The 14,390-nt window shown below is 40.2% G+C and overlaps 1 protein-coding gene across 5 annotated transcripts in view; it reads right to left on the reverse strand.

Annotated features, from left to right (window-relative positions):
• Positions 1-4,578: 4,578 nt before the first annotated feature.
• The window catches only part of dlgap4b (discs, large (Drosophila) homolog-associated protein 4b), a 100,447-nt gene continuing 90,635 nt past the window's right edge, over positions 4,579-14,390 (reverse strand). For 4 of the 5 annotated variants that reach the window (XM_034869198.1, XM_034869199.1, XM_034869201.1 and 1 more), the window contains 6 exons: positions 13,442-13,881; positions 12,245-12,333; positions 10,264-10,751; positions 8,657-8,748; positions 6,864-7,034; positions 4,579-5,316 (listed from right to left, as the gene is read on the reverse strand). In XM_034869198.1, coding sequence (XP_034725089.1) covers positions 5,074-5,316; positions 6,864-7,034; positions 8,657-8,748; positions 10,264-10,751; positions 12,245-12,333; positions 13,442-13,881 — 1,523 coding nt within the window. In that variant the 3' untranslated portion in view covers positions 4,579-5,073. Of the gene's footprint in view, positions 5,317-6,826; positions 7,035-8,656; positions 8,749-10,263; positions 10,752-12,244; positions 12,334-13,441; positions 13,882-14,390 lie in introns of all 5 variants that reach the window. The other variant, XM_034869202.1, reaches the window with a different exon arrangement.

The following is a 14,390-nucleotide window of genomic DNA, read 5'->3' on the forward strand; positions in this document are numbered from 1 at the left end:
TTTTGATTCCTCAAAGTCTGGGACATTCTCAGGCCAAATGAGCGGGAGAGTTCAGATTTTAACGCATGATGCATCATACGAAACTTCAATCTACCTTTTGTAAGCATGGGTGTATTACGATAATAAGATTGTAAGCAACCTTGAGTGTCAACAAATAGTGTTGCTTTACGTTACTGTCTGAGGGCAAAGCAAAAGCAAAAATGTGCATATTATTGACAGATTTGAACTGATAATTAGAAACCAGCAGGTCTTTGAAAACAATAACAAACGACATGCTTTGTTGGATCTCTGAAAATAGTCTTTGAAATAAAATTGACAGCCACACACTGAATCATCTTGTTCTAAAGGTCAGCCAACATCTTCTAAACAATAAGCAAATACAGCCATGATGGACTTTTTGAGAAAGTATTGTGTGCATTTTTATTGAATGTTACATTTCTCTATTATACATTTGAACAACCTTGAAATAGTATAAATAGATCTACAGCATTGTAAAAGATGATAATGATAATTTTCAGTCTGGTCTATTTACAGAAGAACAGCAGCGGGAAAAATGCAAGATTATTAGTTTTAATTTATAATATGAAATAACCCTTTTACTCAGTATTGCACATATACTTTAAATGTTACCAGAGGGGCAAGAATCTAGGTAAATCTCATTTTATGAACGACACCTCTCACTCACAACTTTGTCTCAAACAATCCAACCCTTTTTATAATAAACCCCAAAAACCCTGAAATACACAGCCTATAGAGTATTCTGAAAACCTCCTAGTCTTTAAAATATGGTTTGTTCTAGTATTTTTACAAACACGTTTTGCCATATAATATCTCTTGTGGTAAGTACTCTGCCCCTCACCCCTTTCCCTGTGTCATGCCTGACTCAGTGGAACAAAGCACAGATGCTAATGAGTTTTCTTTATTGAGAGCAGGCATTTGGAATACTGTATAGGAGCAGATTCTCTGAGGTATAGGCCTGTTTTCTTTCTGGGATTAAAATGTCTCTCTTGCCTTATATCCTCACCTCATCAAATCTTTTTTTCCCTCAGTAATGGAATGCAATACATAAAACAATCTTAAAGGGTAGCTATAACGTGTAATATCTAATATAATGTATAATGTGTGATGTAAACCCCATTTTTAGAGGAAGAAAGTAAAAAACCTGAAAAGGTACATTAGTATTACAGAACATATAGTACAATTTCGACCACAGCCACATTGTAAATAATCATTTCTTTTTTCTTGCTTAAAATTACATTTGTTTCTCCGCATTCATGGATGATAAGATATTCTACCAACTTCACTATTGTGGTGGTAGGAGGCACACTAAAGAATGCAGCTGAATACAAGCTTGACCAAAACAGACCGCTGCTTAAGCAAATGCTGATAGAATGACAGTTTTGACTTAGGCAAAATCCTTCTTATGGGGGGCCATTATCACCCTCCAATCAATGGTTTTACAGCAACAAACCCCCCACAGTGCAACTGTTTGGATCAGGGATAACCCTACCCAGGAAATAGACCTAGGTGTGCCCAAGTGATAGCTGTGTATTGGAGGCAAGCCTTGTTTAAATGTATGAGATGAGGTCTCTTTAAGTGGGTCACTGACATCTCTTGGCGTTTTAAACTTCCAAGTTTAAGCGAGCTGGAAAAGCCTTTCTTTTTCCAACTTTCTCTGTGTTCATGCCCTCCTTCCCTCAGCGTACTTAAGATGCCACATTGTGTTCTATGTGTTCAAAGCAGACCTTCGGTTTTGTGTGAGGAAGGTTGACAGCAGGGTTCGTGCCTAAATGTGTAAAATCGAAAAAAAGGAAATGATTTATGAAATTGTTTCAAATCTTAAAATTAAATTGAATTTTCTGGCAGTGGTTACATATGTGAAAGAGATTCAAATCTAATTGTTGCAATATATCGCCTTCAAGCTAAACTGGTTACACAACAATCTTCCTCTTGAGACGTGTTAATTCTTAAGATGAAATATTCATTATCCATGAGAGAGATAACACATATGTGTCAATAAAAGTCTGTCTGAAAAATGTTAACAACTTGTCAGACACAACATTTTCCTGGCAGTCAAAAATCAAATCAAGCCAACGACTGAGTTCAAGTCACACAAAAGACCTTCAGGTGCTAACGATGCTATCCACCCCACTAAAAATAGGAGGAGAGGGGGGGCGCATTGACAGCCACCAGGGAACTGACTATTGACACCCCTGAGCCATTTTCTATGGCGAGAGTCATCCCCAGCCGGCAAACACAACAGGCAAACAAAAGGCCTGCCATCAAGAGAAAACTCTTGTCAAGATAGAGAGAGAATAGTGGTCATCAGGCTTTTCCAATTCAAAGACTCAGGCTGCATTTTCGGGTCACAGTTGGTGTGAAAGAGGCATTGCGGCAGCCAAAGCAATGATATTGTAATAGTTTACATAACTAATTAGGAAGGGGAAGTTAGATTTGCTTAGCATTTGGAAGAGACCAAGGCAAGCAGCAGTGGTTGATGTAAGCATGTCAGGGTTAACTTTGTGGTTGGATGTGTACTTCTAGAGTGAAATCCTAAAGTGTGTCTTTGTGAATTACTCATAAACCAAGAGGCCTCTTTGTTTTGGGAACTGGCTTCAAACAACAGTGGAGTCAGCAAATATGTGTAATCCCCACAATGGATCCTCTTAATGCAAAACAGGGCCGGACTGAACATTGTCTTATAATATAAATGCTCTTTTCATTGCATGCATACAGCATCCTACAATGGACTGTACCTTGGATTGAAAATTAACCACTGTTGCCCCCTAGAGGTCAGAAATTAAACATGTCATGATGTCAGTTCCCAGGCGGAGAAGGGGAGGGGTCCAGGTGTTGAAGCTGAATGTTAAACCTGCGAGACATGCGGTGCTGTGGATACACTCCGCTCTATTTTCAAAGTAAGCGCGGTTACTGTTGAGCTCCCTGCTGCTGACATTTCAATTTATCAGATGAATTTGAAACAGTGAATCCATCTTTGGCTTATTCAGTCTTCCATGAAATAACAAAAACAAAAGCAAGTAAAATTTAATCAACGATGAAAACACATTGACTTACGTATGTAATACTTTAATTAAATATTTTTTCTTTGAATAAAAAAGTGCAGGTACTTTGAATGATGTTCAATGAGGGGAAACAATAATGGTTTCAAAGAACTAAGATTGATATTGTTGAGTGATGGGAGGAGAAATAAATCAAAAATAATTACAGAAACATGGCATAAAATGACAGCAAGACATGTCTTAATGTGTCTCTCCACAAACAATACCGCATTATTTTCCAGCTTGCTGCAAGGCTACTTCAATTAAAGCCCAAGATCCATTCGAGATGTAAATATTGAATGCTAAGTGGTTAATAAAAGCACTTAAAGCATTAACAAATGGAACAAAAATCCTGAATGAAATATCCACACATCTGCAGTTAAAGTACTAACATGAAAAGCAAAGTTAATGGGACAGAGAGAAGAAAGATATTAGTTTTTCTTCCCAAAGAAAATTATATTCATTAAAATTGTGGCCACTGGCATTCTGACAGAGATCCTCAAGCTGTCATCATTAATGTGATCCATTCTCATTAAAAATAATTAAGAAACTAAACTTTAAAGATTCTCACCAGTGTTCAAAATCCTTTGACACAAAAACATTTTGTAGGACACCTAATTTTAAGTTACTATAGAAATACCCCTTCAAATCGGACTTTCAATTTCATCATACCAAAAATATTCCTAATAACTAGATCTTAATGGATTTTTATACAAAACAAAGGATGGGTAAACAAATAAATACAAGGAAGACATACATAGCTGTGAGTTTGTAGTTTGTGAATGCAGTGCTTGTGGCTACAAGGTGGTGTTGTTCAAAGCTACAAGATGGCCAATGATCTGGGAAGAGAGGACGACGATGGGCGAGGGAAGAACATTAAAGTGCCCATATTATGCCCTTTTTTTAGGTTCATAATTGTATTTTGAGGTTGTACCAGAATAGGTTTACATAGTTTAACATAAAAAAAACACCATATTTTTGTTGTACTGTGTGTTTAGGTGTCTGTTTTAGCTACAGAGTGAGACGTCCCACTTCTTTACTATCTTTGTTGGGAGTTGCACATGTGCAGTTGCTAGGTAAGATGATCACATCAGCTAGATAACTCTTTCTCCAACTTTAGTCAGTACAAGGCATGATTAGCTGGGAGACTTATTCTAAACATGGGCGCACTAGTGGAATACTGCAGGACAGGGACATGTAAGTGGTTCTTTTGTAGATTATGGTGAATTAGTGTGTTGTAGCAGTGTGTTGCCGTTGAGAATGAGCTAGCATGCTAGCGCTAGCATGCTACGGTTAGCCACCTCGTCCTAGCTAGTGACGTAGAAAGCTGTGCAGATTTTGAACAGCTCAACCGGAGACTGACGGTAGAGGATATTCAGAAACCTGTATCTCCCTTGAAACAGCATGGATAGTTTTTTTTTTTCCCCAAGTTTGCATGCATGTGGAAGCACCAGAGACAGAAAATAACACCCCAAATCCCAGAAAAAGTGTTTGTTTTTTCATAATATGGGCACTTTAATGTTTGCCTTCTGTCCACTTAATAGATCTTATAGCCAAGATAGAGGAATCTTTAAAACAGTCTTTGTATAGATACTTTAGGATATAATTGTCATAATAACAATACTTTTAATAGCAATTTTATAATATCAGGAGTAATACAAGAAATGATAAAGTTTATCAGCTGAGGTTTTCAATGGCAGCCTCAAATGAGGAGTTTCCTGCTTCATAGTCTGTTGAGTCTACAAAAGTTAAATTTTTCATTTGATGTTTTGTTAAATAAGTGTTTTGATGCCCCCAGGACCAGCCTATAACTGTATGAGTGTGTGAAAAATGCCCAAGTCTACTCCCACCCCAATCTCTGGGAATTTGATGTCTTCTCCCCAATCCAACCATATTCATTCAGTAGTAGTAGTAGCTCATTTGCATTGCAAAAGTCCCCCCCCCCCCCCAGGTATTGAAGCGACACCTATCTGTCTTTGATCCAATCATATTTCCTTCCCTCTCAGTGTCTCTCTCAGAGGCGAGTCTGGGCCTCGGGGACATAGATTTCGATGCTGTCCGCGCTCTCTGTGGCGGAGTTCTGGCGAAACGAGGCAGCATTTTTAGCAGCCAGTAGACGCTTGCGTGCCTCGTGTCTCTGCTTCTCTGCTGAGGCCGATGAAGAGGTGGATGAGGAGTCTGCACTCTTCTCGCGGCCCAGCGATGGTCGTCCCTTACCGGGCTTCTTTGACGCTGGAGCGGCCTCCTTCTCCCCGTCCTGCAGTGTTCGAGTGATGTAACATGGAGACAGAGGAGGAGAGAGGGAGAAAGCAAAGTGCGAAAGGAGGAGAAAACAGATACAAGACAGTGAAAGAGTGTAACATGGAAACTGTCTTCAAGACATTCTATTAGTCTAGGCCGGTTTGGCAGACAGGACTTTGACAGACATGACACTGCCGATTGTTTTTGTTACCGCTTGGGGTAACACTTTATAATAAGCATCACTAATAAGTAGTAAACTGATAGTTAAATAATAATGCAATGAAATGACTGATAAATTGATGTTTCCTAATAATTAGTAATTTTATAATTTGTTATTTTAAAAAGGTTATTATGGCACACATCATTACATAATATAGTGTAAGTATTTGTTAGTGGTTACCAAATTATTTGAAAGCTTTAAGAAATAAACATGATTGGCATGGCTATTACAAAGTTGCAACTGATTATAATACCTTGTGACTGGTTAATAAATACTTGTAGAGCTTGGACTTGTAAAGCATCTTTAAACATTTGGATAGCTATTATCAGTGCACAAATAATCAAATAATCATCTTTTTTATCGATCACCCCAAAAAAAAAAAAGATTTAATGGGGCCAAAATAATGTCACTTGATGGTTTAGAAATCAGTTATTAATCATTCATTATTATAAGTTTTGGTTGCAACTTTATAATAGCCAACCAAATGCTGCTTATAGATGGTTTACACAATAATTAACAGTTGACAAAGTAAACTATGTATCTAAATTTTACATTATACTTAATTAATGACGCTAACTTACATTTTTTTATTAACAATAAAATACCTAATAACTGTTAAGTTTAATTAACTATCAATATTCAATTTATTGATGATGTTATTATAAAGTGTTACCAAAGTGGTAAATAGTGGTTTTGGGTGATAAACAGAAAAACACTGTCAAATAGACAACTGGAAAAACCAGAACAAACATTAAGAAAAAACAGCCATTAATATGACAATTTTTGAAGACATGAAATGGTAACATGAATTGATGGCCAGATTGGATCAGTCTTTAAGCACAATAAAAAGGGATCACAAGACACAAAGTCAATGCATTAGCATTGCAAAACAACATACTGTAAAGCAAGAGCACCTCAACTACAGATACATAAACTTGAAACACACAAATACATAAAGACAAACCGGAGTGAAACAATCACAGACACACAAACACAAGCCAAAACATTCTGTCACATAAGCCAGTGCAATATATTAGCCATGCTCCACTGCAACCAGAACATCAGTAAGTAACACAGGCATGCTCAAAGCAGGGCTTTACATTTAAAAACACACCAACAACAGCCCTCTTTGAGAGGAGTTGTTTCATGCATGCCTAAGGGGATCCCTCTGCGCCCTTTGTATTTAACAGGGAGGCCCTATTCGAGTTCATCCCACGCAGGTGGAAGAAGGTAAAAAAAAAGAGTGGGAGAAATGGTGGTGTGGTGGTGGTGGGAGGAGAGAGGCCGGTTTCGGCGGCTTTCCTACCCCAGCCAGGGCACTGGGCAGCAGGGGTGGGAAGTACCTTCCGCTCAGGGGGCGACTGGGCAGCCGCAGACGGCATTGGCTGCCAGTCATTAGACTTGAGATGGTAGAGCTCGTCAAACTTGAGGCTGATGTCCTCAATGGAGAGCTGCAGCAGGTCCCAGAAACCTGCCAGGTCCTGAGCTGTGGCCCGCGGGTTGGCATTCACATTCTGACCAAAAGAGAAAGAGGGGAATGCAAATGAAAAAACAATCAAAGAATGGTAAGAAGAGAGGACACAGTCAGAATAAGGCATGGTGGCCCGCCCAACTAGGTGAGGTTAGAGGGATGGTGGTTCTGATGCAACCGCTCTGTTTTATGCCTTTTGACAGTAGAGACGGCCGGAAACAAGTAGAGAGAGACAAGGAACAACATGAGACAAAATTCCCCGGGCCAGAGTCAAACCAGGGAAGTTGCAGTTCATGATTGGTGCCTCACTTCCCCAGACCATCACAGCGCCCCTGGGCAGCTTATTACTGTATTACACCTCTGAACTGCAAATACTTACATTCTGTATCTGTCATTATTCATCACTAGAGGGAGCCATTTTACAGCTCAATTCTTTTGTCTAGCTGAATTCCTGACCGAAATGAAGAATCACAACATAGCTTTGTCCTTTTCAAAAACATGAACCTAAAAAAAGTTTGCTATGCTTCTCATAGCCAAGTGAAATAAACCTGCACGTTGAGACAGAGAAATACAAAAGGGACATTACAACAAAAAAATACAATCATTTAGGATCCAGTCTCACATAAAGATTAAAATTAACAACAGACTAAACACCCCACTTCTTTACAAACAGCTGCCTCTATGTTTATCGTTTGTGCAAAACACACATTGGCAAACAAATATCAAGTAAATCCTGCTCTGACTTTTTACTTTCTGACATAGCCACAGCTCGTAAAGCTCCAGGCAGACGGGCTTTTGTTTGTGCAGGCTCCACGCTATTGTTCACATCTACTGGAGAGCTATCCGATATGCATTGCGCAAAATATTATTACAAGATGTTTAATCCTTGCCAAAACAGCAAGGGAAATAGAACACTGTCTACAGAGACAGCATTTTTTTTTTTACAGTGTGTTCTGGTGACAGGCAGCTCGCGGATAGTGAGGAGATGTTTACTGTATGTGACAACAAATGTTGTAGCCTAAAACACGTGTCACATCGCTTAGAGCACCTTTAACTAAAGGCTAAATAATTTCTTTACAATGAATCTTCTATCGTGTAAATAGGACTGTATTAATGACAGCATTCAACTTGGGCTGAAAGTAGACAGTTAACGTTGCTTTCCGAATCCTCTTGCGATATATGCGTAATTAATAGAATTGTTGGGGTTTTGTAAATTATAGAGTGTGCCATGATTTTACCAATATTTGGGAAGATCATATCAACCAAAAGGTTTAGAACAGATGGCTTATTCATTTGAGATGCAATAGTGTCATGCACTAATAGTTGGCTACAATGTGTATAACACCGTTTCCAGTAAAACACGTCACCAGAAAGGAATGGCTTAATGGCTCATTATAAGCTACTTGCATTTCGTGCCGGTGGGCCACCATGCCTTATTCTGTGTAGGCCTAATATGCTGTGTATCATTGCTGTTCCCAGATTAGTCAGTTTTCATCCGTGTGAAAGCCTTTACGAGTATCGAGGCAAGCATATCATGCAAAATACTGTATAAAATAACGAAAATAAAACATTGGGTTTGGTTCGACCTTAAAAAAACGTGGGTCTCAGTTTCATGTTTGTTCAGACCTGTAGAGTAGAAGCGTCAAAGAAAGATCATATACACACCAAGTTTTGTTCACACAGTCCCCGAAACTGTTGGAACTTCTGGGACATAAGGAGCTGGGCACATCCTACTGCACTGCGAACCTTCCCCAGCACTGAAGAGAGAACAAAAAGCAACACAGATCCAATTTGACAACACACATTCATTTGTGACAATTGTTTCTCTTAGAGGTGTCCTGTTATTCCTACTATGGAAGGCACAAACCCAGTCTACGCTTCTATCAAAGGTAAAGCAACAGCCTGAACTACACCAAGTGTATCGCATCAAACTAATAACTGGTTTGATGCCAACCAAACACAGGTGTTTAGACATTTAGCTTTGCCCAACCAACTCCACAGGATGTCATGAAGTATTGGACAATAGTATCCTCTTTAAAAAGGCATTTAAGCTAAGCTTTTATATATACTCTGCTGTCTGTCAGAACTACGACCAACATCTGCCCTTACAAAATTGTAAGGCACAGCTCTAGAGCACAGATTTTGATATGGACTACTTTACTGTAAAAAGGTCACACCCCTTTTTGTTTTAAATAAGAAAATAAAAAATAAGCATATGGGCTCACAAAGACACACAGAGCCTTGTTAACAGAGTGGTGTGCTTTTGGTATGAACTGAACATCCAAAGCCTTCCTACTGTTTGTTTGTTTGTATGCGTGTACATAATGTGTATATTTGTGTGTGTGTGCTCACTTGCTGATGTTGGAGCACTAATCTTATCTGGAGGTTTAATCAGTTCCAGAGTAGATTTGTGTAATTCTGGGGATTACAGGCCTGCTTGTGTATGGCAACCTCAGGTATTACCGCCTCATCTCCTCCATGCTGAGTATGTCTGATAGAGTGATTGATCTAGGGCTTGAGGCAGATCCCCATGAGAGAGCTCTGAACCACATGGTGAGGTCAGACAGCAACTAGTCTCACTTTGCCAGACCTTCTTCCATACGCTGCGGAAGAGGGTCTGGCTAGTCCACACAGCATTGCAGGATGGGAGAAAAATGTGCTCTGGTTTATTGTCATTTTTTTGTTTAAACCAATCGCAATCGTCATGGGCAGCGCTAAGCTTCGCACGGAGCCGCTGCAAAATAGCTCCAGGAAGGAACTGGTTTTGGTGGAACGTGTCTAGTTCATTCAAAAGTTGTTTTAGTCTTGCGAGAGAAAACTAAAAAAGTGGAACGTTGTGGAAATAGACTAGACAGCAACAGACCTCTGGAAGGAGGCTCAGGATGCATGGATCATTTCTTGCACATGTTGCGGCAATGCTTTGACTGTAGACATGGCTTTGTTCTGCCATTTCCAGGCCAAACTATTTTTCTCAATTTCAGAGATGGACATTTATGCTAACCCAAGAGTAAACCTTTAGGGTGTCATTGGATATATCATTGAAATCGAAACAGATCATACCATTATTGTTTTTGTAGCTCTAGCAGCTAATTAAACATCTCTTTATAATTGAAAATACTTTTGGTTATGTCATAACCAAGTCTTCCTTGCATGAGCATTAGGCAAGGGAACAAAAAGGATTGGATTGTGCAATGGTTACCACTGGCCAGATGAACTTGAAGGCAATTTAACAAAAAGTTCTGGGGTTGGAACGAGTATCCTAGCATCCTTACCCTCCTCGGAGAGCTGGTTGTCTTTGGTCTCCTGCTCCATCTGCTGGCACCAGCCTTCCATGCGTCCCGTCTCGGCCTGCAGCAGCTTTAGGAACCAGTGGCCGTCTCTCCGGCACAGTGTTCCCGCTCCTCCACTCTGGGGACAATTGCTGTTACTCCCATTGCCACTCTCCAGCCAAGGGTCTGGAGGTGGAAGGGACGAGGGGTCCAGCGCTGGGTCCAGACTTTCTGAGAAGGAGGAAGAGCTACTTCGTGTGGTGGAGCGGTTGAGGATCTGCCTGGGCGGTGGAGGCGAAGAGTTGACACAAGTAGTGTCTGCGTTGTCTAAATATTCTTCTCCAGGAGGGGAGCTTGTGGATTGGCTGGCACTATTGACCATGACTTTCTTCTCAAAGTGTTTGGCATTATTGATATGGGAAGTGACAGAGATGTCTTGTGTGTCTGAGTCGGTTTCTTGTTTTGAGGCCATGCTACTGGAGCGACTAAGCCTGAAACAAAAGGGTGAGACTGTTAAAGATGGACCTTTGCCATTTGAACAATGTTGTTTTCTTGGTTCACAGTTAGGTGCACAATAATACAAAGAAAACTAAATAATAACTAAATAATTCAAGAAAAATGTCTCATTACTGGAACAAACACACAATGCTTAGGTTCGACACTAAGTCTCTTCTGCTAGTCAATATATATATAAATAAAACAGGATCAATAAGAGACTGGGCTTTGACAATAGTGCACTCCGACTGGTATCAACTGATTTCTTATCAGTAGGAGTCTAGGTTCTTGTTGTCATATGACGAATGTAAGAATAGGCTGAACATGAATGTGACATTATTTCCATTTCCACCCAGGAAATGCATACAAGTTGCGATTCAGTCAGATAATGAAATATTATGAGCACTTGACTAAAATCTTAAGTTAATCTTAGAGGAGGACAAGAACAGCAGAAGACAGGAAAAGCAGTGGGTAAGCAGTTTAAGGATTGTCACATAGCACAAATGTGTATACAACATCGATAAAACAACAATAGTTCACGCCAGGAATCCAACAACACCAATTAGGGGTGTAACGGTAAACAAAATTCACGGTTTGATATGTACCTTGGTTTTGGGGGTCACGGTTTGGTAGGTTTTCAGTCAATGGGGAAAATAAAGTGCAGAAAATAAATAAATAAAAATAATATGTTTAATTATTATTTATTCATTTAATTTATTTTAAGTACATGGGCCATAATGAATGTAACCGATAAGGCACTCAAATGCTTGCATTTAGTAAAAAAAAAGAAAAAAAGAAATAACACTTGTGTCAGTAATGCTCATAAGACTCAGACCTGCTGATAATTACCCAACTGGGCTGCAGTTTGCACTCTTTTATACAAGGCAGGGACAATGATCTGAAGAAAATCCACTCAAGCTGTATAACTGAGTATGGTCGCATATCCACAGCGATATACAGCACATTACTCGCCTTCCTGTCAGTTTTTTATTTTTCCTCTATTCAACACAGTCGGGTGATGTTGTTGTAAACGGAAGTTTCAAGTGTTTTCCCAGACAGACCCGACTTAAGCTGAACAATGTCGACATACAGTTGAGCTTGACTAACCCGGCAAACTGTGCTAAGTTGACTAGCATGCTACAGCTGACACAACAACTAGTTTGCTTCCAAAACTTTTGGTACTTTCTATTCCATGTGTGTGTGTAATCAACATAAATAGACATTTTTTACGTGTTTGGGTCACGGGGAGTACTGAACCAATGACGCATTTGCATTCCGATCTGAACGTCCTGTACCGAAATGGTTTGGGACGAATACACGTACCGTTACAACCCTACCAGCAAAACACGCAAAGAGAGTTTTCAGAGAAAAACATTCATGTTGCTTTCACATGTACATGGCTTCTGTAAAGGGAACGAATAGTCAGAGCAATGTGTGTGGCTATAATGTAAATTCCTCACGTTGTTACAAGGACAGGAAGAGGACTTACTGCCACCCGTCCTCCACCTGTACTCCGATTGACTGAAATTTGGCCAATGGCGGGGTCTCCTCTCGTGGAACTTCCTGAATACAGTCAACCTTAGAACAAATAAATAGTGAAATGAAAAAGCATAATCACCAACCAAATAAAAATTATGAACAATAACTGAAACAAAAATCTCGGTATGAATGATTTCATGGCCCTCTAATTCTAGCTAGTTTGAAGTAGAGTTATGCAGGTTTTTTTATTTACCAAGGGATAAACCTTTATTATTATAACATCTTTATTATTTTGTGCATGGTTTATTTAGTGTCATAATTTTTACCCTGACTTAGTTCTGTTAATGCGCAGGGTCAGCAAAATGTAGAATATTTGGGAAGTTGAGCTTCATAACAAACAACAAGTAAAACAGATAGCTTATAAATTTGGAGCAAAATGGAGAAAACCGCTGTTATAAAATCACATACGGAACAGAAAGTTAATGTTGAGGGGGAACACAAAAAGGCCTTCTCACTACAGTATACAGCCAGCTCTAATGATAGAGGGATGTTTACCCTAATGAGACCTTTAGCTTGCAAGCACATATTTGGGATTGAGGTGGCACCCTCAGACATAGCCATAAACCACAGAGGATTACTGTTAATAGGAAAAATAATTTTTTCCTGGATTAAAGCATGGGCAGAACAAGCTGCATTTCAGAAGTCTTGACTAGGCTCTATCTTGACTATGTTTGTATGCATTAAGTAATGCTCGGTCCATATTACGCTGATTATTACGCAGCTACTCATACAGAGGTTACCCACTAACGACACCTGTATTTCCCGAATGGGGCGGTTAACTTCTTCTTCCGCGGAAGCCAGGTCATCCCGGTGAGTGAGCTAACCATGGAGCTAACTAACACTCGGTTTGCTCTGTTGCCATTAGCGCTTTAACGCTCCATCCTCTCTCTCCCGTTGTGATCTGCAGATCAGCGGTATGAGCTCCGGCACAAATATTGATTTTAAACTATTTAGATTTTAAAATGGTCCACCAGAGTCTATGATCAGAGCTCTGTGCATGGCAATGGTCTGTTGTACTTAGCAACGGTCTGTTATACAGAAATGATAAATAATCAGAAATGAGCACTCCACCAAGTCGTGTGATATGTGGTAACAACACTGATTCAACTGTACCAGCCCTGGACAGTGCAATAGTCCTGTTGCCTACCTGTATGCCAATGGAGGAGAGTTTCCGCCGGGGTACTGGCGCCACTAGGGGCTCCTCTGCCACTAGATTTCCTTTGTTTAATCCTGATTTCAGTGATTCATGCTGGACTACTGAGTCACTTGTCTCAGTGGAAGCATTAGTGGTGGTGGGCACGATTGGCTCTCTGGGGATGGCGATGGGAGTGGGGATGATGTGTGGAGGGCGGGGAATACCCCGTGCCAGGCTGTTGGCACGGGTGCTGTCAAGGCTGTCGGAGGAGTTGCTGTGAGCGTGGCTTGACTGGCTGTTGACCTCTGACCTCCGATCCTGCTGGTCTAGGTAGTTGTCTTGGGCAGACTCTGTGCTGCTCTGTACTGTCACAGAGATGTAGGGCTTGGAGGTTGTACGGGGCGGTACTGGCGGAGGAGCAGCCTTCTTACTGGTGGTTCTGCATGAAGAAACTGAAGGAGAACAGGGGGAAGAGGAAACAAGAGGAAAAATACATGAGAAAGAGAGAAATAAGGAAAGAAGGATTACAAAGGACAGAGGTAAATATGTTTTTGTGAATCTTCTTTAGCGTCTAGTCAACTCAAAAAACAAGAATGGACCAATTACAGAAGACATAGGTGGTACTGAAAACAGTTCAAAGGCTGTATATCAGCATCACTCCAAGAGTTGACTAACAAGTTTTCAGAGCATGTCCATGTCATTTGGTACATACTGTACACAGGGACATTGTTGCATGAAAGCTGGAACACAGCAGAATCAGGGATGCATCCTGTAAAGTGGAAAATCAAATCAGACAGGACATTGGACAAACAGGTGTCCACACACACAAATCAGTAAAGCAATTTCTAGACCATTTGACTCGGAAGACAGACTATGGTAGAGAAGTTGGAGGAGGACATTTATCTGCAACACTTCCTAATGCCAAACCAAGTATGCCCTCCAGCTATTAAAGGACATAATA

This window comes from Etheostoma cragini, chromosome 4 (genome assembly GCF_013103735.1).
Source record: "Etheostoma cragini isolate CJK2018 chromosome 4, CSU_Ecrag_1.0, whole genome shotgun sequence".
NCBI lineage: Eukaryota > Metazoa > Chordata > Actinopteri > Perciformes > Percidae > Etheostoma > Etheostoma cragini.